The 27949-nt window shown below is 46.0% G+C and overlaps 1 protein-coding gene across 2 annotated transcripts; it reads right to left on the bottom strand.

The window, feature by feature from the left end:
* Nucleotides 1-5: 5 nt before the first annotated feature.
* egln1a (egl-9 family hypoxia-inducible factor 1a) lies at nt 6-27949 on the bottom strand. Of its 2 annotated transcripts, XM_084449507.1 has the most exons (5): nt 27003-27949; nt 5899-6018; nt 1149-1285; nt 741-808; nt 6-530 (listed from the first exon to the last, which is right to left on the bottom strand). In XM_084449507.1, the coding sequence occupies exons 1-5, from the start codon at nt 27729-27731 to the stop codon at nt 469-471; spliced, it is 1116 nt and encodes a 371-aa protein (XP_084305633.1). In that variant the 5' UTR covers nt 27732-27949; the 3' UTR covers nt 6-468. The 2 variants fall into 2 exon arrangements, with proteins under 2 accessions (XP_084305633.1, XP_084305634.1); XM_084449508.1 differs by lacking the exon at nt 5899-6018.

The raw sequence follows: 27949 nt of genomic DNA, 5'->3' as shown, positions 1-27949 counted from the left end.
TTTTAACAGCTTATGATAGGTTGTTCCATGTGTTGCTCCATGTGTAAAGCATTAACAAACAAGCGGACGCAGAACACTGTACCTTTAACTGCAAAACCAACAGGTAAAACACAAACCGACGAGTTACTGTCTCTGTGCTCCATTCCTCCTGAAGTATTTTGTACAGTAAATGTTAGATTTTATGCATCTTCACCATAAAGGCCTAAGGAAGAGAGAGTCACAGGAAGAGGCAGTACAACATGACATTCACAGTCAGCTGGGGCGGCCATCTTCAATGGAAAGTGAAGGGAAGAAAAATACGTTTTTCCTTCTCCACAGGCATGTGTCGCCCACCCACTCTGGCATGACCCGAGTCTTTCATTCTGTCCTCGTGTACACGCACACATCGCATGTACATTCTCCAGTTAGACAACACTCAACAGAGCAGAGCACTTCATGGCTGTTTTGCGGGGGACTCGGGGCCTCTCACTAGCTGGCCTCAGAGGGCTTGTTTAGTTCCACCTTTTCTCCTGCTCCCTTCTCTCCAACCTCTGAACACACACAGAAACATAACCAGTCAGACACGTGGACAGGTATATCGCTTTACATAACACACAATACATGAACAAGCCATTTATTGTTGGAATGATACACAATGGGCCTCAACACCAACGTTTTTCTGTCAGTACACTGGAATAGCCTCGTTGGCCTGGTCGTGATCATGAGGGGGGGTTAGATGAAACACACAAAATGAGATTTACCTGTTAGGTATTTCTCTTTAGCCCTGGCTCTCTCGTCTGCGTTGAAATACCACACTGTGATGGCATACCTGAGGGGAGGGAGAGGACATCAGAACGGGTCAGAGAGCATGTGAGAGGGATGGAACAGGACCAGCGGTGACAACAGAGTCCAGTTCTAGATGGATGAAGCTGAGGGGCAGGATTTAAAGGGATAGTCAGGATTTTGGACATTGGGCCTCATCTTCGACTTGCCCATAATGTTGCTGACTGATGGAAATCATTTCCAGCCAATTCCGTACCGTCTCTCGTTGGGGCGTTCACGTCTTGCTAATGCTAGTGCAGTGCAGTCGAACTGGGTAGCATTCAAAGAAAACTCACTTAAACACTCCACTCCAAAATTCCAGACTATCCCTTTAAAGAGGTGCTCACCTGGTGGCGTAGGCAGGTTGGACCTCGTGCGGGTTCCGTCTGTCCGACCAGAAGAACAACAGCCTGTCGAATTTGGGCTCGATGTCTGCAAACTGGGACTTCCCCTCGGGGTATATTCGAAGCAGGCCGCCGTGTTCCTAGAGGAGCAGGGCAGAGCGTGGCAGAGCCCACAGAAGAGTTCAGCAGCAGAACGCAGCGGACACACACACACACAAACACGTACACAGCAGACCGAAATAGTCCTTGAGCAGCAAAGGTAACTATCAATCATGACAGACAGATGAGAGGGGGGGGGGGGGGGGTGCCCTCCTGCCTGGTTCTAATATAAACTGTGTGCCGGGTGAAGAGCCCCTCCTGGCCCTGGGGGGGAAGCCCAGGATAGGAAGTGGTGCCTGGGAACGGCTTTCCTGTGCAGGGATGGGAAGAACACGCCACAGGAAAAGTGTGCAGGCTGGATAAAGGAGCTGGAGAGTGAAAGAGCAGAGAGCCGTGGAGGCCGACCAGCGACGTGACGATGAGGCCTTGCTCTTCACACAAGACGCTAGGCCAAGCCAAGAGGTTAACACCCAAGAGGTTAGCACTCTGGGTCTTGCTCTACACAAGGCATGCTAGCCGAGCCAAGACGTAAACACTCCTGATAATGGAGTTGCTCCACACGGGTCTCTCAAGGCTAATTTTTACTAATGCAAAACACCAGGGTCAAGGCAGAGCGTGTTTTCACCTGGATTATATATCGACTAGTGGATGTGGGGAACATAGAAGACCTGGGGCCTCATTTATAAAGCTTGCGTACACACAAAAGAATGCATACGAATGCATATAATAAAATTGAGTGAAAGGGGGGTGCCTGATACCATAACTAGGCTTCTGTCATTCTGGTACTCCAATCAGAGTACAGTATGCATCAAATGGGGGAGTGGGTGAAGTTTAAAAGGAGAGCTTTCACAAACTACGGGTTGCCTACAATGACTGTTTCAAAATCTTTTTGAACAAGCCCAGGTGGAGTAGTGCTAGTGAACTGTTCAGCACGGCAAGAATTAGCACCTTTGAGGCTCTGCTTAGGAACTTGATGTATAAATGCTCTTGCCGCTTAGATGGGTCACAGAATGACGTCATCCAGCTGCTGACTAATCCCAAGTTTAGCGCTGTAAGATACGGTTCCCACTTCTGGACATATTGGTACCAGTGCCTTCTACACAGAGTTTAAACCCTTTTTTGTATCCCTGTCTTGTATTTATATTGTTGTATGTGTTTTTTATATGGACCATTGTCCGATTAATGAAGGTGATTGATTGATTGATTGATTGTATGCAGCATTCACCTCGCGTGCTGCGCACAATAATAACAGCATTTCTCCCCACGTTTGAGAGACTTGAATGTCTCATTGTAGGCCTGCCTGCCGGCGCCATGTACAAAAAATTATTTTGCAGGCCGGATTACATTATATTTCTGACATCATGTCCAGAGCCGGATGGAGGGGTGGGGTGGGCCGCGAGTTTGAGACCCCCGATTTAGGCTATTTAGAAATTTTAGATTTTAGAAATTACCATGCATATTTGATAAATGAAATAGGCTAAACTGATCCTGTGTTCGATGCCTCAGTCGGGCAGATGAGAGTGCTGTTAATTGTCTTAGATGTTATGGATGTTATGTGTCATCGGCTGTCCTGTTTTCATGACATCCAGCATTGTCGGAAATAAATGCCCTCGCCTCTACATGTCATCCCTCGGATCCATCGTCTCCTATACCCAGGAATGAAATCAATCAATCAATCACGTGCGTGGTTCACTGGTTCATAAAGGCTATTGTCAATAACAATTGCACCTGTTCCATATCATCATGTCTGTGGGTGGGTATAAAAAGGTATGCAATTCCAATGCGTAATGACCCACAATGGCTGCTTTATATGTACTGCTGTTTGATGATGTGGAGGAAGGAATTCAGAGAGAGCGAGTCTTCAGGGACCAGCAACACCTACTGGCCAGTGACCAGGAGTGGCTCATGAACAACTTGCAGATGTCCCAATCAATCCTTAGGCGAATCCTGAGCAAGGATTTATAAATGAGGCCCCTGAATTTTCCCCAGACTATAAACTTTGGAGATTGGAAGTAGCGGTACAGTACACCACGGTTGTTTCCACAACAGTATCGGCTGTAGCCCAGCTAGCTCTTTGGGGAAAGCAGCTGTACATGTTCATGGGCTACGGGTTTCCACGCGTAATGGCATCATGTTGTCTGTTCTGCGGCTGTTTGAACCTCCAGCTGAAATCCCAACAATACTCTGCTTCCAGTGTTTAACTGGATTAACAGGGCATACTAGAAACCCTAGGAATCAAGGGGGTAACTCATGCACGCACGCCCAGACAGACAATGTGAAAAAATATGGATACAGTTATAAAAGTGATGCAATAAGATGGAATATGTCCTTGATTTGAGGTAATATGAGACTCTCAGCACATCCTATGAAGAGCTGGGTAATGGTTGGTAATGTGAGCAGTGGAGCATAGACATTCCAGAGCCATGTCAACCCCTGATGGGACTATCGGTATCTTGGCAAATTCTTTAACAGAGAGCTCACCAAAGGTGCCACAGCAACAATATGGCAATTAACACATTTACATGTCCAACCTGTTTACTAACGTGACTTAAGGGGGGGGGGGTGTCATTTGAATAACGAAAGCAGATTATTTTTCACTGGCGTGAACATTCAACGTGTCATTAATTCGGCTTATACCACTTTGCGTTCCTAACAGCACTGAAGTAGCTGTCAGGGATCCTCTTTTATCCCCCTACGCCGGGACAAACACCTGGTGTAGTCTGAGTTTTACCTCACGCCATCTTCCACTAACAAAAACAGGGTTTCCCGTAATAAGATGAGTCCCTATAAGCAGGTCTGGAGGTCAACCATCTGAGGGAAGCTTAGTGCTGATCCACCCTACACCTACCCGGGCCTACGTGCTTTTGTTCCTCTCACTCGTTCCCCTGACCAATGCTGGAAACGGCTGACCCTCGCGTGCTGTTAGTGCATTATCGTCGTTTCCTGGTGCACAGCATCCTGCCCCCTTACCCCGACCACCTTAACTCAAGGGGTAAGTTCCTGCTCCGCTTAGGCCAGTGACCTTTGACCCCAAAACACGAGAGGCAAGGATGCCTCTCTTCACGCTACATCCTTCGCACGGCAGGGTGGTGACAGGCTTGTTACCGAGCAGAGCGGAGCTGGTGGTGGGGTGGGGGTTTAGGGGGTTAGCCTATCCCTGGGCCAGAGAGAGGGGGGAGGGGGTTAGCCTATTCCTGGGCCGGAGGGAGGGGGGAGGGGCGTCGCCTCTGGCACTTCGCTCCCTGCGGCCACCTGTCCGCCCTCCTTAGGCGAAGCGGAGAGAGCTGAGGACCAGCCCAGGAGAGAGAGCGGAGGATGAGCCCAGGAGAGAGAGCGGAGGATGAGCCCAGGAGAGAGAGATGAGGATGAGCCCCGGAGAGAGAGCAGAGGATGAGCCCCGGAGAGAGAGCAGAGGATGAGCCCAGGAGAGAGAGCAGAGGATGAGCCCAGGAGAGAGAGCAGAGGATGAGCCCAGGAGAGAGAGATGAGGATGAGCCCAGGAGAGAGAGATGAGGATCAGCCCAGGAGAGAGAGCAGAGGATCAGCCCAGAAGAGAGAGATGAGGATGAGCCCAGGAGAGAGAGCAGAGGATGAGCCCAGGAGAGAGAGATGAGGATGAGCCCAGGAGAGAGAGATGAGGATCAGCCCAGGAGAGAGAGCAGAGGATGAGCCCAGGAGAGAGAGCAGAGGATGAGCCCAGGAGAGAGAGCTGAGGATGAGCCCAGGAGAGAGAGCAGAGGATGAGCCCAGGAGAGAGAGCAGAGGATGAGCCCAGGAGAGAGAGCAGACGATCAGCCCAGGAGAGAGAGCAGAGGATCAGCCCAGGAGAGAGAGATGAGGATGAGCCCAGGAGAGAGAGCAGAGGATGAGCCCAGGAGAGAGAGATGAGGATGAGCCCAGGAGAGAGAGCAGACGATCAGCCCAGGAGAGAGAGCAGAGGATCAGCCCAGGAGAGAGAGCAGAGGATGAGCCCAGGAGAGAGAGCTGAGGATGAGCCCAGGAGAGAGAGCAGAGGATCAGCCCAGAAGAGAGAGATGAGGATGAGCCCAGGAGAGAGAGCAGAGGATCAGCCCAGAAGAGAGAGATGAGGATGAGCCCAGGAGAGAGAGATGAGGATCAGCCCAGGCCGACTGCAGCTGGAGGATGTGGGGGGTTGGGGCGGGGGTGAAAGGTCACCCCTGCACTCGGGTCGGCCTACGGGATGAGGCTCAACCGGCCATGGTAACACTACACACTAGGGCACAATCACTAACACAGCATCTGGACTGAACTGTCAGTCTTCAACCCCCCTCAGAAGAAACATTCTCAGAATTCTCCAGTGTCCACTGATAGATGCCCCAATCACACCTGTGTGATTTCTGGGGTGAGTGTAGTCTCACTGGAATCATGCTGCGTTCCCTTTGGCCCGGGAAGTTGAAATTAAGGTAATACTACGCAGAGTTTAACTGGAATGCCCCTCTCCACTTGTTTTCTCCAAAAGGAACGCAGCATTAGTCCCTCATTGTGCCTTGTTGGTCGTCCTTACTACTGTAACACCACAATTTCCCCTCGGGGATAAATAAAATCAAGCATTCAATCTGTCTACATCCATCAATATCCATTCATCCATCAGAGGCGTATTGGCACGAGACGAGATATAATTCACAATACAGACCATGGCATCCCAGTCTTTATTAAGGTAGTATATGCAGGTGACGCATCGCCCATCGCCGTTAGGGTTGTCCACATGGCGCACGTATCCTGTGCCATTTCCTGGATAACACGCCACCATAGCCTGAAGACAGGGCAAAAAACAACAACAACACTGATGAGGAGAAAGCTAGACTACAGACGGCACCATTCACTAAAACATAATTCATTCTCAAGTAGGGATGCACAGATATGAACATTTTGGCCGATACCGACAACAGCTATCAACACTGCTGTCATGGCCGATAAACAATATTTACCAATGTCGATAAGATCTGTATAAAGTTTCTATGATAATCAAAAGTTATACATACTGAAAAACACATGGAAGCACTGTCTCTATCTCCAAACCATTTGGAAAAGCCGATAAGTCATAGATTTACCGCATTGTTTCCTCTCAACAACTACACAACAGCAGCTACACAAATAATTGTCAGCTGTTCACGTTGGTCCTGTTCGGCACATCGGACCGATACCAATATATTAAAAAATGACTAATATCGGCCAATACCGATATGATTGACGATATATTGTGCATCCCCATTCTAAAGGGCTGAGCTGGAGCCTCATTTATCATTGAGATACGCCTTTTTTTTTTTTTTACACGGTCCTTTCCCCGATTTCAGGCGTACGCCATTTTCCCCCCCCACAGCGCGATCTATCAAGCCGAAAGGGCAAAAATTTAGTCGCCTTTCTACGCGCTTTTGTAGGACACCTCTCAAGTAGACGTACCGATTTACACGGTTTTCTACACCCTTTTTGAACACAGGGGGAACTGGCGACGCAGGTGGTGCGTCGGTGAATTACAATGTTTGATGGAGAGAATAAGAGCGACAGTTCATGAACGCACAATCATGTAGGCTAATAGCTCAATTCAGCACAAACATATATCGCAATGCAAGATTAGACGTGTCCTCTAACCGGCTCATTAATGGTCCGATATGGATTTGTTCCCGAAACTGAACCTATGCGCTGTCCCAAATCTTTCCGCGCTATATGTCACACACCTAATGCAGGCACTCCATCAAACGGCAATAATTGACCAATTAGATTGTCATTAATATGTGATCATGTGGACCTGTTTGCTGTTTGGTAAGCATATAAATGACAGTCCTCCTGTGCGTAATGCGAGCCTAAATGAATCCGGCGCTACTCGGCCTACTGGCCGAGATAGAACTCCAAAGAGGTGACGGCGATGGCGACTGCACCCACATAAGGGCACCATCAGTGAATGAATACGTCTATGTGAATCGCAAAAATGTGCACACTATAAATACCCAAATCATATGTGACGCCGACATGCTCATCACAAGTGTAGTGGCACGGTGGCCTGGCTCCACGCATGACTCATTCATCCTGGCGCACAGCAGGGTAGGGGCTAGACTGGAGGCAGGCGCTGCGCGTGACGGCTGGCTTGTTGGTGTGTGCATAGCCAAGATACATATTCTTTGTCTTTTTTACTTTAATCTTTATTAGCATTTTCCATCCATACAACGACAATACAATAAAACATAAACTTACAATAACAGCTTATGGGTACTTCCATCCATGCAGCTTTTTTTTCTTACTCAAATATGACAGTTTTAATATTAGTGGTATCATCACACTTCCTTCTATAATCCATCCATTTTTCCCATCTCCCTTCAAACTTTCCTTCCTGCATCCTCAATGCATAAATAAATCTCATAAATCTCCTCCACAACACCCACCACTGCTCCTTGGTTGGGGGTTCCACCTTATACCAAGCCCTCATTATTGTCTTTTTACTAGCAACCAATAGTACTTTCACTAGGTATCTGTCCCCTCCTTGTACATCATTCTGTTATGTTTGCCAAGATGTATATTCAAAGCTGATAAGAATGAGAACCAGTCAAGACCCCACCACAAAATGAGGACCCAAGCCCTCAGCCCCCTCCCCGTCATGAGGTTTACCAGCGGGGCCAAAGGGCCCACACTGAGGTCATGCGCCAGCTATGAAGACACAAACAAGTAAGGTTCACATTTCTACCATTTTATTGTCTGTTGGTGGGTGACTGTGTGAGTGCGTTTGTGAGTGAATGTGTGAGGTCTGTGAGTGTGGTAGTGAGTGACTGTGTGAGGTCCTTGAGTGTGGTAGTGAGTGACTGTGTGAGGTCCTTGAGTGTGGTAGTGAGTGACTGTGTGAGGTCCGTGAGTGTGGTAGTGAGTGACAGTGTGAGGTCCGTGACAGCATGTGTGAGGGAATGAAGTGCAGTGAGGATGTCCTGTTGGCTCTGGTGGTGTAGTGTGGTGACCTCCACCAACTGCTGCACAACTGCCCCAATCCCTTCTGCCATGTCCCTCTGGGCCTCTAGGGTCATGAGCCTCCAGCACAGCGTCTGAGAGGAAGCCCAGCCCTCAGGGACCCTTGAGGCAGGGACGCTGGCAGCCGGAGGTGGAGGCGTGGGCGGTGGAGACGGAGACGGAGGCGCTGGAGATGGCACTGGAGGTGGAGGCCGGTGCGCTGGAGGTGGAGGCACTGGAGGTCGTGGTGCTGGATGTAGAGGCTGCAACCGGCGGGGGCACGACCGTCAGGTCAAGGACCACTGCAGACTCCCCCTCCTCTGAGTCCCACCCCACGTCAGAGTCTGGAGAAACAATTTCAGTCATTTTCTTTGAGTTTGTCTGTTAACTTGATTATGCATTAAACATTTCATTGTGTAGCCATATTCAATTGATATGTTTTTCTGTTGGCAGCCAAATAAATGCTTAAGTGGGATTTACCGGGTGATTTAGATGAGAGTCTTAATTTCCTAGAGGGGAAAATGTTTAATGTGGTCTAACATTATGAAGTGGTCATCTGTGTTATCGTTCCCTGTTTTTGGTCCTAAATCAATCATAGCCTACCACAGAATGTGTGGAATGTTTGCTTTCTTCACAGCCACATAATACAGAATGTCCGTGTAGCCTACGCCACATACAGGATGCACGAAACGTACAGTAGGCTACCTAAACTGTAGGAGCAATCAGAAAAATGTAGGCTCGTACAAATAGCTTACCTTACGAAGATGATTTTCTTTCCTCGCGTGGACCTCACCAACAAGCACATGCACCTCCGTCTCCGAAAAGTTTATCTTCTTTCCGCGTTTTTCCATAACCGTATTTGTCTTTCCTATGCTCCACGCTATATTATGTGGGTTCCTTCCGGTGTATCCACGTTGTGCGCTGTCATAGTTTTGACCATATATGGTTGGATTTGGGCGTGGCGAGGGCGGAACACGGGGCGCGTCCGCTCTCCTCTACGCCACCGTCAGATTTTTTGTGGAGGAAATGGTGCAGCAGCGTGTACGACATTTTTGATAGATCCGAAAAGCGTGTAAATATTCTCGTGGTACGCTACATTTTGCATTCTCCGCACGCCCTCTTTTACACGCTCTTTGATAAATGAGGCCCTTGGACTTTATATTATCTCTCTCTCTCACACACACACACACACACACACACACACACACACACACACACACACACACACACACACACACACACACACACACACACACACACACACACACACACACACACACACACACACACACACACGTAGGGAACAGAGTGGTGCACGGCAGCTGACTCACTGACAAACCAGCCGGAAGATTATAGACAGATTGCAGACAATGAAAAAGAGCGAGAAAATAAACCGGAGGTATCACGGGCGCACGTCAGCTTCCCCTTTGCCGTTTCCTGCGGGGTGTTTGCCGCAAAACTCTCCTGGGGTCGCATGAACCTGCCTGCAACGCCCCAAGTCTACTGCCTGCAACGCCCCAACTCTACTGCCTGCAACGCCCCAACTCTACTGCCTGCAACGCCCCAACTCTACTGCCTGCAACGCCCCAACTCTACTGCCTGCAACGCCCCAACTCTACTGCCTGCATAGCCCAACTCTACTGCCTGCAACGCCCCAGCTCTACTGCAAACAGGTCTCCTCCTTCGTGCTACAACAATTGTCACAAGAGCCACCTGCTCAGTACTGTAGACTAAAGAGGGACATGTGAAAAGGCATTTCTGAGCTAATGATGATGATGGCTAAATGGGTGACTTATTTTGTTCAGCAGGTGTTCTGAAAAGTTGTCATATAGCCTACCTCCTCAGGATGACCTACCACCTATTATGTTATGTTCAATTCATGGGTAGCGCATCCTGTCAGGTAGGAAATGTTGATAGGCATTTAGAAATGTCCTACATGCAGACAGGATACACTATGCATGAATTAAACACAGTATTGTGTAATGCAGCAACGATGTAGGTAAAGCACAAGTTGGCTGTGACACACGTAATAGAAGGGGGCCTTAATTAATTACCTGTGTCTACCCTAGTATGGGTCTAGAAGGCCTCATTGGATTAATCAATTCACCAGGATATCTGTCGGTATCCTACAGTAGACTATATACAGACAGACCATGTCATCAAATTGCTCCTTTACATAAGAAAATGTTGTTGTTGTTCACAGATTGGATTATATTAGGCTAGATAGTCCCTATATTTTACTTGTCTCAATAACATTTTAAAAGACAACATTCATGTGATGTGTTATGTAGGATACAAAAACACTGTTTTCATCATACATTTTCATAAAGTTTAATGTACACTAATGGTGTAATTCACGCAGGTAGGGTAGATAGATGTGCGCTATATTGCAACTCTCCTTTTTAAAAGTATAATTTTTCTGTACTCGGGCTATAACTATAACGGGATGAACGGAGCGCATCGATAAGGGACAGCTTACGATGGGTTCAGACCGCCCTTAAGAAAGTATCCCTTGGCTAAGGTATACCTTGGGTAAAGAGGCTCTGGGAAACAGCGCTTCAGCTCAAGGGAGAGCTTAAAATGCAACTTCAGAAGGTACATTGTAAGCTCGATTTACGATGTGCTTTGGGAAGAGCTGTTTCCCAGAGCCTCCTTAGCCGAGGTATACCTCAGCCTAAGAAGGTTCTGGGAAACGACGCGCCACCTGGAGGGAGAGCTTACGACGTATCTTACAATGAACATAGCGCCATGATGCCTCTGGGAAACACTGCCCAGATTTATAAACTCTGGCCAAGCACGCACGCACGCACGCACACAGCAAGTTTAGCCCCCATACCGTGCCTAGGCGGTGATACCAAACCGAGAGCAGGTTCTTCCACATTCTTCCATGCACTGGGATCAACACAAACCAAGCCATAGCAACATTATTCTAAACACACACAGCACAGCGGACTAAAAGAAAGTCAAAATGTGTCAAGCTATGATGTTCTCTCTACAGGGCGATACCGTTACAATTCAAACCATAGGACCCACTCTGCTCATGTTTCTTCCCTCTCCTACAGTTCACTCTGCTAACATGCAAACTAACTCTGGGTCTTGTGGCAAAGGGTCTCATCATGATGCAGGGACAACTGTCGTTCTTTCACTAGAAACACAAAACATTCCCGGATTCCCCTTTGTTGTTTTTCTGGTTACTGGAAACCATAAACAGCGGTTTTAAGAGGAAGACGCGCCTTGCATGTCCCACACTGATAGGACTCTTTTTGTTGGAATATTTCCCTGCAGCTTTTGCGTCAGTCTACGCTCTTCCACACCGGTCCACTGCACATGACAGAGGCGACCTGTATTCTGAGCCTTCAAAGACGTCACGTCACGTCTCCACTCCAGGAGGGGGGGTTCGCTTCAGTGACCCTGCCTGACAAACTACTTTGTTGAGCCCATCTCCTGGTAGGCGGGGTGAGTTAGGAGGGGGTCGCCTTGTGTGCTCCAGGGGTTCAAAGGGGTGTGAGAGGCACGCTAATGGACGAAGGGCTTCCTGTCAGCCAGAACCCCTATACAGTTAAGCTGTTTATAAATATATATGAGAGAGAGAGAGAGGCCGGGGGAAGGAGAAGAGAGAGTGAGAGAACTTTGACTCCTGGCTTCCCTCCAGAGAGAGCAGTATTTTAATGGTCTTGCTACGTGCAGTGCGTGAGGGAGTTTGGGTGATCCACTAGTAAACCCCCCCGCTCACGCTGGAGTGCTAGGGATGGGTAAACATATTAGTCACCGTCATGGAAGTGTGTCTATGGAGCAAGTGTGAGACTGGGAGGGTGAGGCGGCCTTTCTGTCCACCACTGAAGTGTAACAACGGCGGTGGGCAGAGCCGGCACTGCCGCTCAGTGACCATGCCCTCAAACCGGCCCCCACCCCCTGTGGCCAGGACCACTACAGCAAATACTCCTAAAACACATGCGCACTCTGGGCCTCATATAGTTGCCTGAAGCAGAACAGGTTTGTCCTCAAATAGCCGTGCTCCTGTCCTGAACCTGCAGTTCCCGCTTCTCCCCCTCCGACCCAAAAAACACATGGCGCCACATGGAAAAAAAACAAACCGCTCCCTACAGAGGAAATATGTGATGGACGAGAGCGCTCATCCAGGAACGTCCATGCTGTGTGATCCGGGAACGTTCATGCCGTGCGATCCGGGAACGTTCATGCCGTGCGTGTGGTTACTGCCCGTCTGGGTGAACAACTTTGAATCTGAACGGCGGCAAGTTGAAATGAACGGGAAGTTCTGCCCTGGTCCCGCCTCATTTTCACCCAAAAAGGGGCGTGTCCACATGCGTGTACTTCCTTTTTACTACAGTTTGATGTTACCCTCTGGTCTATGGGTCTTAAGGAAAATAGGTTGAAAGGGAAAGTGATAGGTCGAGAGGGAAATGTGATAGGTCGAGAGGGAAATGCGATAGGTCTAGAGGGAAATGTGATAGGTCTAGACTCTAGAGCAGGGGTCGGCAACCTTTACTATCAAAAGAGCCATTTTTGGCCAAAAAATTTATACAAAATCTGACTGGATCCGCAAAACATATTTGATCTTAAAATTAAGGTAATGCTTCCTTACATTTATTTTCAGGTGTGGTGGTATATGCACCCAGGGGGAATACATAAAGAGGGGCAAGGGTGTCGGGGGGTCCAAGGGGGAAATTTTGAGCACCAAACACTACATTTCCTGCATTCTGGTGAATTTCTATGCAGTCTGCTGCCATCTAACCTGACGCACCAGATAGTTTGCTTCGCATAACCATCTGGGAAATCTCCTTTGGTATTGCTTGGAAAAGGGCAGACACTTTCAAAATTACTTAGCAGGTGATTGGATGAACCATCTGTGTATCACCATCTATCACGCGCTAACTTCAACCGCTCCTCACTGTCGTCACACTTAAACCCACCCTGCCTGTTTGTATTTCAAACGCTGATTGGCGAGATCGTTTTCTGATCTGGCACAAACAGATTTTTATGGAGAGTATCCAGACTGATTTGCGAAAGAAACAGAATGTGTCCTCACAAAATCAGGATGGTCTCACGAGGCTAGCTGCTATCTAGCTAGTTAGCTAACTTGAATGCCAACATGACCATTTATTTTAGTAATAAATAAATGTATTTAATGGTAATATATTTATTTAGTTATTCATTTTCATATAATCTTTGTCAAAGCCAGTGAGCCACTGTAGAGGGGCTAAAGAGCCGCAGGTTGCAGACCTGCGGACGATGCGGTGAACATGGCTCCTCACTACATCCTACAGCATCTGGACACCTTAGGCACATATGTCTGTCACCTCCCTCCCGGCCACACTGGAGCACGGACTCTCCCTGCTACGAGTGCCTGACTCCACCCACAGGTGGATCATGGACAACCTGTCTAACAGGACCCAGCGCGTGAAGCTGAGGAAGAACATCTCTGACCCCAAGTCCATCAGTACTGGCTCCCCACAAGACTGTGTTCTTCCCCCCTACTATTCTCACTGTACACCAACAGCTGCAGCCATCAGCCCGTGAAGCTCTTGAAGTTTGCGGATGACACCAAACCTCATAGGTCTCATCTCCAAGGGGGACGAACTGCCTACACGGGGGAGATTGAACAGCTGCTGACCTGGTGCGGCCAGAACAACCTGGAGCTTAACGCTCTAGACAGTGGAAATGGTGGTCGACTTCAGAAAGAAGCACCCCCCCCCCCCCTGCCACCGTGGACTCCCTCCGCTTCCTGGGTACTGTCATGTCCCAGGACCTCAAGTGGGAACTGAACACCAGCACCCTGATCAAGAAGGCTCAACAGAGGATGTACTTTCTGCGGCAGCTGAAGAAATTCAACCTGCCACAGATCATGATGGTACAATTCTACACCTCCATCCTCCGAGTCCATCCTCACCTCCTCCATCACCACCTGGTTCCCCGTCGTTACGGTCAAGGACAAGACTAATTTGCGGCGGGTGATATACTCTGCGGAGAGGGTGATTGGCTGCGCCCTGCCCTCCCTCCAGGCCCTGCACAACTCTAGGGCGCTGAAGTGGGCCAGAAAGACCATGGCCGACTCCTCCCACTCTTCACACCGCCCCCCTCTGGCAGGAGGCTGCGGTCGGTCATTAAAAGACAAACTGTTAGACACAGGAACAACTTTTTCCCCACGGCCATCAGCCTTATCAACAAGGTGACCCTCTGACTCTCTCCCCCGCCCCCTGCAATTTTTGCACTACACTGACTACTGCACTAACTATTGTGGAGTCCAATTGCACTGCTATTTTTTGCACTGTGTTTGTATCACTGCACTATACGAGTCCCGTCATGCACTGTTCTGTCCTTGCACTGATTTATTGTTGTAAGCACCCCGGTGTCAGAAAAAAGTCGTGTGTGTGTAAAGTACAATGGCAATAAACGAATTCTGATTGAGACCTGTCGAAAGATTAACTCCTAACAACCCCCTTTTCTAATCTTACCACTGCTCTCTGTTGAAACTAATATAGACTTTAAAAGTCATAAGATTGGCTAAAACAACAAGTATACCTCTATTGACACCAAACCACAACAAACAGCTCACTAGTGACAATGATATATTTAAAGAATTGATAACAGTAATTAGTGGAAACAAGTTTCTCTTCAACTGTCAGAAGTTTCACATATTTTCCTAGTTCTCACATATTTTCCTAGTTCTTCCTAGTTTCCTACTGAGACAGAAACCAAATGGAGGGTGGTGTTAACCTGAATCACCTCAGTTAACCGGGTTAACCCGAATCACCAGTTAGCCCGAATCACCTCAGTTGGCCCGAATCACCTCAGTTGGCCCGAATCACCTCAGTTGGCCCGAATCACCTCAGTTGGCCCGAATCACCTCAGTTGGCCCGAATCACCTCAGTTGGCCCGAATCACCTCAGTTGGCCCGAAACACCTCAGTTAGCCTGAAACACCTCAGTTGGCCGGAAACACCTCAGTTGGCCTGAAACACCTCAGTTGGCCTGAATCACTACAGGTAGCCTTGACTCACGCGTCAGTCTCTAGTCTGCTAGCGCGAGACAAGGCTTGATTCATTCTTGAATTCAGGCTTCATTCTTCCGTATTCCTCTGTGTCACTAGGTGGCTGACCTTGGTCACAATGGTGCTTTTGTTTGTTTACATTCCGCAGACACAGCCTCAGAGGCTGGCTGGCCTTCAAAGAGAAAGAGAAAAAGTGAGAGAAGGAGACCGGAGATGGAGAGATTAGAGATAGAGAGAGGAGCCTTGGGGTGGAGGTGCAGTCAGATGACCTCTGGTTTACCGATAAACCAGTTGTTAGAAAGGCTGAACTCAAGTTCAAGTAAAACCTACTGTAGGCAAACGCCTTTTGGAGAACTAGGAAAATCTCTCTCATACGTAAATCATTAATCAACCGAGGTTAGGTGTTTCAAACTACTCGTTTTGGTAAATGGTAAATGGACTGGTAATTGGTAAATGGCCCTAATATAATTAGTAGGATTTGTCAGTTCTGTTTTGTTAACACTCAACCTTCAGCCCTCCTCCTCCCTGCTCTTTCTCCGCTCCTCCCCCTGACCACGGTTGCCGAGTCAGACAATTTTTCACATCTGCAAGTCAGCGGGAAATGAATGCCTTGCTATATTTTGCCATTTTAGGTTCTGCCTCCGCCATTATCTTCAGTTCTCACTTTGATTCAGTCGGATTGCATTCTTAACGGATATGGCAACTTGTGTATTGAGGGCTCAACCACCCTCGTTGTTGGTTGAGGGGTACCCCACCTCCCCCCAACTCCACCCCCACAGCCCAAAGTTGACGCCCAGAAACGTCACAAAGAATGAACAAAAAATACAGGCAAAAGGAGGGGCCTCTGCAGATAAACACACCAACACACATTCTAATGAGGCCTAAGTGATCAATGAGAGGGATTGTTTTTGTATTACTCTATATTTTAGTTTAAGAAAATCCTACTAAGTATACCTTTAAAGACCTCTCACTCTCTGACCCCATTGGGTCTGGCTATTTCTAACGTCAGAGTAGGGTTGAGAAATTCAAGAATATTCACAAATGTCCCATGGGAATTAATAGGGATTTATGGGAATCAACAGAAATGTATGGGACTAAATAATTTATTCCTGTTAATTCCCATAAATTGTCAGTTTATTCCTGTTAATTCCCATGAATAGTTTGTGAATATTCCTGCAATTTTGCAACCCTACATCAGTGATGCTCAGTTTCAACTTGGGGAGCCTGTTGATGTGAGGGATGAATGGGATCAAGAGAGAAAGAAAGAAGGAAAGAATGAAAGAAGGAAGGAAAGAAGGAAAGAAAGAAAGGAGAAAGAGAGAGAAGAGGGTCAGGGATCTGCTCTTAAAGATGCTTATCCAAGCACCAGTACAAACCGTCAGGATGGAGATCCTGGAGCGTGTGTGTGTGTGTTGGGGGGGGGGGGGGGGGGGGGGGGGAACTTGACAGTTCAGCTGAGGAGAACATGCCATTAAAGAAATGACCTAGTTTCTTTAGTCGTTTCTTTTCACTATTGAGGAAGAAGAATGGAGACCAATGCAGCACCTATAAAGTTAACTATAAGCTACTGGCCTAGATCACGCTGGGAAAAACACCAACCTGGCCACTAGGGATGGGCATCAATGATCGATAGTTGAGTGAGAAGGATTTTGGTCGATCACAAATGTTTTGCTCGATAATCATTAATAAAACTATAACTCACTGCCTTGTTTAAGAGGATTGTTATTGGACTGTCTAGTTTGAATTGTGTCCAAATGCTGTTTTGAGTGGAATAGTGTCAGCATGTATGGGCAGGCTAATGTAGGCTAACGTTATCAATATCATCAGCATGTATGGGCAGGCTAATGTAGGCTAACGTTATCAATATCATCCGCGCCTCGCAGTGACAGTGAAAACACAAGGAATAAAGCTTTTTTCAAGGGAAACATGCTTTATTTGTTACTTCTGCCCTAGGCGTAGTTTTAATGGAAAAAAAGCTTATCAATGAATCGATAATTAGGGCCCGAGCACTGGCGGTGTGAGGCCCTATTGAAATTCGAAGGATTATTAGGAGGGCTAGCTTGTAAAAGCTAGCCCAACTTGTGATATTCCCACTATTTCTTTCTTTATTATTAGGTGGTCTAGCTTGTAGAAGCTAGCCCAACTTGTGATATTCCCACTATTTCTTTCTTTATTATTAGGTGGGCTAGCTTGTAAAAGCTAGCCCAACTTGTGATATTCCCACTATTTCTTTCTTTCTATTATTCTCCTCAGTTTTTTGGCACTTAAACTTCTTCATACTTTGTCCTAGAAACTTCATTCAAACTTTAAAATGTTCATAGTCTTTAGCTGTTTCCCGGATGTATTCAGATTTTTTATATTTTTTTAAATATTTTTTTAGTAATTTAACTTTTAATAGTAATTTTTGTGCCATTGAAACTGCTGGCGGAATGTTCAGTATCATTATGTTTTTAGAGTGGTGGCAGCTGTTGCTTTGAAAATATTCACATTTTGTAAACTGCTGGCACTCCTACAGTTTTGAAAGCTCACACACATTATACATCAAAACATTCACACAACTGTGCTGATTCGTACAATGTAAGTATCTAAGCTGTGTGACTTACCGTTTTTGAGGTATGACGATTTGTTCTGCAACTGCGCTCCCCATTGAAACATATGGCTAACTTTTGAGCTGCTAATTTTGCATTTATACCCTTTTTCTAACTTGTCGCCATGCCTACAGTGTTTAAGCTATACAGACATATACATAGAAATGTTCTGCAAGTTCTCGGGATTCCTATGGTATCAATAAGCTGTAACATTTATAGTTTTCGCGATGAAGCGGACCATGTCTAGGATCAGTGTGTCAATTGGGATTAGACTGGTGGCAGCTGTTGCTTTTTTTGAATTTGTGTGCATGTGCAGCATCTCTTAAAGGTACAGGCACCCTTTTATAACTAATGTGGTAGCACAGAACTCAGCCAAAGTGGGCTAGAGACACACGGTCTTCACCGGTGGAGTCAGGTAGGTGACCCGAAGAGGGGTACACTGTCCCCGACTGGCTATGACCAAAAGGGGCGGAGCCTCGCCACCACGCCACTATTCACGCCACAGAACTCACTTTTCAGCCCCTGAGTGGGCTAGAGACACACAGTCTTCAATGGTGGATGCATGGAAATTGCCCAGAGGTCACTGTACTGTCCCCGACTAGCTGTGACCCAAGGGGGCGGAGCCTAACCAGTATGCCACTATCCACACCACGGGCCCCACAACTCAGCCCCTGAGTTGGCTAGAGACACACGGTCTTCACCGGTGGAGTCAGGTAGGTGGCCCGAAGAGGGGTACACTGTCCCCGACCAGCTCTGACCTGAGGGGGCGGAGTCTGGCCACCATGCCACTGTCCACGCCACGGACCCCACAATTCAGCCCGTGAGTGGGCTAGAGACGCACGTTTTTTGCCGGTGGGTTCATGGAGATTGCCTTGTCTGTAGTAGTACTAGCAGTAGCTGTTACATACAGCTGCAGCAGCTAGCCCACCTCACATTTTCTCCAGGAAATGTACTTTCTAGTTATTATTCTCCTACCTTCTTCTCCCCAAACAAATGCCTTTTTGGCGGCCTAAACATCGATGAAAATGGATGAAACTTTGCTGATACATCAGTCTCGATGAAAAATTTGATATTTCATGGGTGACGGAAATGGGTGTGGCAAAACGGCCCAAGAGCGCCCCCTGGAAAATTTTAAATGGCAAGCCCCACCTTTCAGTTTGATGTAGGCGAACGAAATTCGGTGGGCATATGTACTTCATCAAGTAACACTAAAATGTCTCTTGGAGCTATACCCAACATCCAACAGGAAGTCAGCCATTTTGCTTTTAATGTGCCATTTTGTCCTTGTTTTTACCATTTCCATGCCTCGTACTTCAACTAACTCCTCCTACAGATTTCATCCGATCAACTTCATATTCGGTCAGCTTCATCTTAAGACCTTTGTGATCAAAAGTTTTCACCAAACACCCTTGCCGTGGTGCCCCGCCAAAGTTTGACATTTCGCAATAAAACACAAAGTCCTCATAACTCCAACATACATTATCCGATTTGTCCGATATTTCTCACGCTTCATGACGGTTCTGTCCTGAACACATCTATGTATCAGTATTGCGTCATACTTATAGCGCCACCTATTGGTGAAACAGGAAGTCCTCATAACTCCTACATACATTATCCGATTTGCACAAAATTGCTGAGGATTCATGAAGGTCGCATTCTGAACACATCTATGCGTCGGTATTGAGTCACACTTATAGCGCCACCTACTGGTGAAACAGGAAGTACTCATAACCCCTACAGACGTTATCCGATTTACTCCAAATTGCTCATGCTTGATGAAGGTCGCATCTTGAACACATCTGTAAGTCAGTATTGCGTCATACCTACAGCGCCACCTACTGGTTAAACAGGAAGTCCTCATAACTCCTACATACGTTATCCGATCTACTCCAAATTGCTCAGGGTTGATGAAGGTAACGTCCTGAACACATCTGTTGGTCAGTATTGAGTCATACTTATAGCGCCGCCTACAGGTCAAGCAGGAAGTCATCATAACTCCGACATACATTGTCCGATTTACTCAACATTTTTCACGCTTCATCAAGGTACCGTCCTGAACACATCTATGCATCGGTATTGAGTCACGCTTAGAGCGCCACCTACTGGTGACAGGAAGTTTCTCAGTACTGGACACCAAAGTAGCACACCCTTTAACGGCACCGCACCCCGACACGCGTGGGGTGCGAGGGCCCGCTCACTGCGGCTCGCAGCCCTAGTTGATCGTTAATTCTTGTAATTATAAAAAAAAATCTCTACTGGCCACACTGTGCAAATCATCTGCAGACATCTACCACATGTCGGCAAACCCCAATGATCCACCACCACAGCCAGACAAAAGAGGTCCGACATTGAGCAAGCAGCTGAAACCGTCCAAACCGTCCTGTTTGTAATGAGCTTTCACAATAAAGATGTCAAAGGACTAGCATTATCAGCCCTGTTATGGGGTTATTTACAATCACAATGGTCCATACATTTATTATGCGCTTGTGAGATATTAGTGCTGATTGCTCATGTCGTGGCTAAGTAAACAATGAATCTCTATGCCTATTTGTGTTGTCTACCATGAACCTGAAACAGAGACCATAATTTTCCTGATCGTTCCAGTATTGATCAAGCTGCAGTTTTTCTGCAGGCTCAAACTGGGCTACAATGGAAGTCAATGGGGCACCCGTAAATGTGTGGGAAAAACCATGCTAAATGTTCTTTTCCGAGACGGAAAGCACAGGGTGTAATCTTCAGTCTCAGTATGCTCTCCTCTGAAATGTTTTGCAATCTGAATATTTGCAATCTGAATATTTTTTACATGTTTGGCATGAGTGCAAGTGCTTTGAGCAAATGAGCACTAGGCATGATGATACCAATCTAACTTTGAAGAATCATCAACAAGGGAAGTTGGGTGCTATCCATAAAGTCTGCATCAGCAGTTTGCTCCTACTCAAACTTTTATTCTTTGATCATCTATCCTACGTTCCTTTGCTCATCTCTACAGCTGTGATTGCAAACAGTCAAAACAGGAGCTCTTTCTCCAGGCTTCACCTGGACCCTGGCCAATGGGGTGCTTAGACAAGCATACAGGAATAGCAAACAGGGAGACAGGAATTTAGAATGCATTACAAAGTGTAACTTCTACCAAAGTCTACAGTCGAGGACCACAGCTCATTAACCTGAGTGTGTTCAAAAACAGAACTGTTTAACTCATGTATGTCTAACTTCCTTTAGCCTGCTCAAATTACATAGTCTAAATATCTAGGTCAAGTGTCAACATCCTTCAGAAAGCCCAACAAGCAGATACAATGTCAGTCCACTACCTGACAATAGTGGTTCTGTGTGACACATCTTTACTGTTCTAACACATCTCTAATAACATTTTGGCTGGCTTGTAAGGCAATTTACCTTTTATCTTAAATGTTTGCTGCTGGCAATGTCTGAATGTAAGAGTCTCAGCAATGAAAAAAAAAAAAATTCTAATTCACTCCAATACTGAGTCATCAAATGGTAAACAAACACGCTTGGCAAGAAACACACACCTCAAGTGTTATGCATGGAAATGGGAAGCGACAACAATGATAATTAACTTGACTGTTTCCTCTACCTTTTCCTTTGTGAATTCAACTTGAAATGTATTGTTCCTTTGCGCCATTGATACCAATGGGGCCGGCTTTCCATTTGTGCAAGTCATGCTGGTCTCAGTCCAGGCCTGGGGTTGCCAGGATGTACCAGGGCAGGAGGTAATGTTAGCTCTCAACAATGTCTGACTTGGGGAAACATGGCTGCAGCACAGCACAGCACTGACTATGGCTGTGTTTAAAAAATCGATTCATCGATTCTGAATCAAATGATTCTGAGTCGATTCATGAATCCCAAAATCGATCTTTTATTTAATGAATGAATAAGTGAAGGAATGAATAGTTAATTAATTCATTAATTCATTCAATGATTCAATGATTCATTTTTGGAAATAAGTATCGATACCCAGCCCTAGTATTGATGTGTTGCATAACTTGGCAGTCATGTAATTAAAGGAAAATGCTCGTTTTTGACAACCTGGACCTTATTTACGACATATTATAAGAAGTTTGACTCACCGAGATCACTTTTGTGTTGTTCGGAGGCCTGTAGAAGAAATTTAAAATCCAGCGCGAGCCAGTATATCCATGTAATGGCGTCGGACGGGGCAACGGGAATGCAGTTTCTCAAAATCCATTTTCGGCCGCTAAACGGTTGTTTTCATCAATCAGATTGGATGAATCGACAGTTGAGATTCCTCAACGCGAGCCATTGTTGTTTTTGTTTTCAAATACGGGGTCTTTAGCCTCTGTAATATGATCTTTACACGCCTCTCCCCCACTTGCTCCAGCACGCATGCGCACAGGCCAGCGCGCAGACTGGCTATTCTCCGGCTCACATTCTCTGCGCTACGATCGGATTGTTGCTGACGAATGACGACGACAATATTCTCGGCACCAACAACGATCGTAGCGCAGAGAATGTGAGCGCGAGTGTAGCCTACAGACGGAGAATAGCCAGTCTGCGCGCTGGCCTGTGCGCATGCGTGCTGGAGCAAGTGGGGGAGAGGCGTGTAAAGATCATATTACAGAGGCTAAAGACCCCGTATTTGAAAACAAAAACAACAATGGCTCGCGTTGAGGAATCTCAACTGTCGATTCATCCAATCTGATTGATGAAAACAACCGTTTAGCGGCCGAAAATGGATTTTGAGAAACTGCATTCCCGTTGCCCCGTCCGACGCCATTACATGGATATACTGGCTCGCGCTGGATTTTAAATTTCTTCTACAGGCCTCCGAACAACACAAAAGTGATCTCGGTGAGTCAAACTTCTTATAATATGTCGTAAATAAGGTCCAGGTTGTCAAAAACAAGCATTTTCCTTTAAAGTCGCACTGAAATGAAAAAAGCATGCTCCCCCATTTTGGTTCACATAATTGGTCATAGTGTTCACCTATTCAATGATGTATGCCATTTTTTTTTTACAAAATTGTACTTTTGTTGTAATCTTATATTAAAGTATATAATTTCTTACTTCCTGGAAAACGGTAGGTCACGTGCAATGACAACAGGTACCTTAGAGTTTAGGCCAATAATCTCACGACATCCACCCGTCAATCAACGCTATCCTTCTATCGAATCTGTCTAAAGTTCTTAAAGGAGTAGTAAAGGAAAATGCATGTTTAGCCCTGTTTTAAGGTTACTTATGATCATATACAATGATTCAGATCAAAACGTTGACAAAGCTAGCATTTTCAAGAAAGTTGATAATTGTCTACCACCGTTTTGGTCATACAATGGATGTGGATGGGCATCTTGAAAATTCATTCAAAAACATGTTCAACTCTCGATTTCAAAGACAAGAACCTCACTGAGGGTGTAATTGGTGGCCGTTGGTGTTCTGACATCAAATTCGCCGCAAAGTATGAATCCTGTAGGGTTTTATTGATAATTTTATGAAATCCATTGACTTGTATTGACGTGACCGTTGTCAACTCTCGATTTCAAAGACAAGAAACTCAACTAGGTGTTAGTTGGCGTTCTGGCATATAATTTGCCATAAAGTAAGATTCTAGTTCATCTGGAAAGGCTTTTTAAAAATATTTAGCATCGAACTATTTAGTCGCAGCACATACATGTGTAAACTTCCGCTTTAACTGATTCCGATCTTGCGCAATGACGTGATCTCGCGATAGGCGACGTCCGTGGATTCCGGCTCAGCTTCCTTCCTTGAAAAGCTAGCCGCAACAACAAGACAGGCTCGTGCGAAGCATTTGTTTGGGATCTCAACAATGACACGCTATTGTGCAGTTGCCAATTGTGGCAAAATCCGTTCATCTCTAACTTGTCATAGACTTCCCTACAACGATCCCGCAAGATTGAAGTTGTGGCTAGAATCTCTTTACTTGGACCTAAACACACCCGTGGATATTGTTCGGGTCTTAGATCACCGTGTGTGCGCTTTGCATTTTGAGGACAAATGTTAATAAGCCTAGGCTATTCTCGAAGAAATCTCCCAAAAGGGTCTTCCTCAAACGTGATTCTGTTCCGACTTTACATAGAGGAACGACAGAAGACTAACAAGTGGAAGAACTTGAGGTAAGTTCTTATTGCCAGCTGTGTGTGCGTGTGTGTGTTGAAGCATAATTATAATCCCTTTGCTAAGACTAACTTTTGAAAAATAGAATTGCAAGAAGTGGTCTTACAGCATGAAATTATCAAAACTGTAGATTTATTCGCTCTGACATAAATACTAGTGGTAAAAGCAGGACTCACTTTCAACAGGCAAGGACCGAAAGGTTTGCCATGTCAGCTGTTAGTAACAGGCCCCACTCGGTACAGCACAAACTTTCTTCTTCGGTGGGCATCTGTCGGCAATGTTTGCAAGCACACCACCAAACACCCGTGGTTCGTGGTACAGCGACAGCTTCATTAACCGTCTCTGGCTCTGCGGTTCGGCGAGCCTCCATCTCTTCCATTTGCTGTAGTTCCTCCTCACTATATTCAGGCTTGAAACTATAAGCGCTGCCGTCAAAGTCTGATTCCTCGCGATCAAATTCATACTCTTCTAGATCAACCATTTTGATAAGCGTTTTCTGAACTGTAGCCTAGGGCTTCCTTGTCTGTGAGCGAAAGAGTAGTGTGAGCAGTGAGAAAACTAGCTAGCCTAGCTAACATAAACAATAGCTACCGTAAGTAGTTGCGCTTCCTGAATCACCTCTGCGGATTGATCTACACATCTACAACGGTCGCGTCAATACAAGTCAATGGATTTCATAAAATGATCAATATACCTACAGGATTCATACTTTGCGGCGAATTTGATGTCAGAACACCAACGGCCACCAATTACACCCTCGGTGAGCTTCTTGTCTTTGAAATTGAGAGTTTAACATGTTTTTGAATGATTTTTCAAGATGCCCATCCACATCCATTGTATGACCAAAACGGTGGTAGAGCAATTAGCAACTTTCTCGAAAATGCTAGCTTTGTCAACGTTTTGATCTGAATCATTGTATATGATCATAAGTAACCTTAAACAGGGCTAAACATGCATTTTCCCTTTACTACTCCTTTAAAACCCGTCCACTTGTCAATGTTCCAATCAAATTCCTCTAAGCATATGTCCCACCCTCATAGCTTGTTTGCGTCGGAAATACGTCAAACTACTGAAGTTAGATGATCTCAAACTTCCGTTTCAGTGCAACTTTAAGGTTATAGCTAAAAAAACAGGTTTTTGTAACACTAACTGAATCGATATTGAATCGAATCGTATTGTAATAATCGATTCTGAACCTTGTGAATCAGAATCTTATCGATTCTTGAAACTCGAATCAATACCTAGCCCTAGCACTGACAGCCCCCCGGTGAATTTTTGCTTTCTGGTAAACACACCATCTGATTTCAACAAAAGGAGGACCTCTGAGTCTGCGGACCAGACAAGGACAAAAAAACACAGCTGGACATGAAGAGCAGACCTCTGCACCAAAAAAGAGATAAGAGAAAGTGAAATAACCAATAGCAGCAGCTCTCTGTGTATCATCTGAAAGGCTAGATGAAATTTGTAGCCTCTACAAGATTTATTGTTAAGCTAAGCTGTTGGAGGAAGCAACACACCTAGGCTACTTGTAAGTCAGTTTAAAAGTTTACTGTAACAGAGTAACACTTTTTGACTTTAATTCTAATTGGCTAAGACCCTGCCTGAAGTGTGCCCCATAGTCAAAGTCACATTCAACAGCAGCACTAGGTCTAGCAAGCACACTCTCTGGATATAGGCCCAGCTTCATGTGCTAAGCATTGGTCTGTCCAGAAACAATCCCCCACTAAAGATAATTCAGCACCCTACACCCTCTTCTTACTAGGGACCCTTAGTAAGAGTAAATACAATGTCAGTCTCCAAAGCTCTTATCATGATCTCAGTTTCTGGCCCCGAGTTGCTTTTCAAAATGCAGTCCAAAGTCATTCAGTGGGGGAAAGTTGAAACACTTGGATCCACAATGCAACACTGTATTCCCGTGCGTGACAGCGCATTTCCTCAGGAGAGGAGACAGAGGGCCCTCGAGAAAGCATATTAGTCTACATACTGCAAGTCCAGGGTCTCTAAAGCGTCTAGGCGATATAATAAAACATGATGTTATCAAGTCTGAGCGTTTATATTATATGGTGCATGTTTTCGGAGGTCATAGGTTAGGTTTGTACTAGGACAAGGATGGCTGCTGGATTAACCTTGCCATTTGACAGCCGTTCTCATACCAAGCAGGTTTGTCGTGTTTACTCCAGACGTCTACCCACAATTCCCTTTCCCGCCAATGATAGCCTGGTAAGGGTAAAACCCCTGACAAAGGCTAGTTCCCATAAACTCAGCGGACGTTTAGGGTTAAGGTTTAGACCTTATAGGCTCTGGGTTAGGTTTAGGGTTTGACCGGTCTCTATGTTTATGGTAACTAGTCACTAATCTCTGAAACGCTCTACACAGACGACTTCCCAAACCCAACCAATCACTCCAACATGGGTGATCATGATGGATGAGTAAGAATTGACAGCTGTTAAAGGATATTGTTCATTTTTGACAACCTGGACCTTATTTACGGCATATTATAAGACGTTTGACTCACCGAGATAACTTTGGTGTAATTCGGAGACCTGTAGAATACATTTAAAATCAAGCGCCAGTCTGCTCGCTGTGGTTGCTGGAGCAAGTGGGGAAGCTGTTTTTCGTTTCTAAAAACGTTTCTTAAGATCATATTGCAGAGGCATGTGAAAACCACAACAAGCTCTCGCTCTTTGTAAGCACAACTAGCGATTCATAACTACAGATTGATGAAAACAACCGTTTCGCGGCAGAAAATAGATTTTTTAGAAGCTGCATTCTCAGTGCCCCGTCCGCCGCCATTACATGGATATACTTGGTTCGCGCTGGATTTTAAATTTCTTCTACAGGCCTCCGAATTACACCTAAATTATATCGGTGAGTCAAACGTCTTATAATATGCCGTAAATAAGGTCCAGGTTGTCAAAAACGAACATGATCCTTTAACATGGATCTTGACTCTGCCGAGATGCCTTGCAACTTGTTTGCAAGCGGCCTACTCAAACGTTTTGAGGTGTAAACAAGAAAATTGGGCTATAATAACAGCTATATATTACAGAAAATTGGGGGGAAACAGGGACGCAGTTGTACTCAATTTTCCCTGATTACTTACTTTTGTCCTTCCATTTATCCTGTAGTTTCCCAGTTTACCATTACAATGTCTGACCACGTCGTCCATGCGACTCATTAGAAATTGTATCTTCTCGCAGCCGGGCTCCCTTCCCTCTACCCATGCTATTTTGTCTCCTCGAATGTCTTTAATGGAGTCGCTCTTTTGACTGACCAACTGGCCGGCGGTGAATTTGCCAGTTTTATGCAGAGCTTGTACGTCCTCTAATATGCACAGACCAGTGTCTGCTCCAAGAAAGTTGTCAACTATACAGATGCCATGCTTGGTCATACATGGGACTATATAATCCATAGCAAGTTTCTGGGGCGAATGCCTAGTTTGCCCATTTGATATGTCGCCACTGGAACCATCCACGACTCGCTTTTCGTCGGCGATCTCTGTGCCCTCTGCGTTTGTGATTAACAATGTCATTATTTCACTGCTCGAAGATGCGGTGTCCTCCGGCTCTGTGTGGCTCTTTTGTTGTGGTGGCCCTAGTCCCTTTTCACAGTCCCCCGAGGATTGCTTGGCTTCGGGCTTCTGTTTAGGGACCTGCGTTTTCTCGGCCTCTTTGCAAATAAGCTTGTGCTTTTTCCAGTGCTGTTTCTGGTGTTCCTTGCTGCAGTAGAACGAACTTCGGCACCGGCCACATTTAAGGAGATTCTCCATTTTCCCACAAAGTTCACAATACTGTCGCTCTCGGTCCAAATCTAGTGCACTTTGGTTCTCCATGCTTGTGGTGAAATGAGTGCACGGCTACCGAGAAGTTTGGGAGTGATCCGCTGCTTGCCACGCCACACTGAATTCAACAGAAAATTGTCTCCCAGTGATTTGAAGCGTATTAATTTCATCACGCGTATTCCCCTATCCTCACGTGTAGACTAAGCGGACCGAGGCATTTCGGCGAGGGCGCAGTCAGTCTTCTAGACATTTTCGGGCAATGTGTGAAG

Source organism: Borostomias antarcticus, assembly GCF_949987555.1.
Source record: "Borostomias antarcticus genome assembly, chromosome: 2".
NCBI classification, from domain to species: domain Eukaryota; kingdom Metazoa; phylum Chordata; class Actinopteri; order Stomiiformes; family Stomiidae; genus Borostomias; species Borostomias antarcticus.
This window is presented reverse-complemented; position numbering and strand designations above follow the sequence as displayed.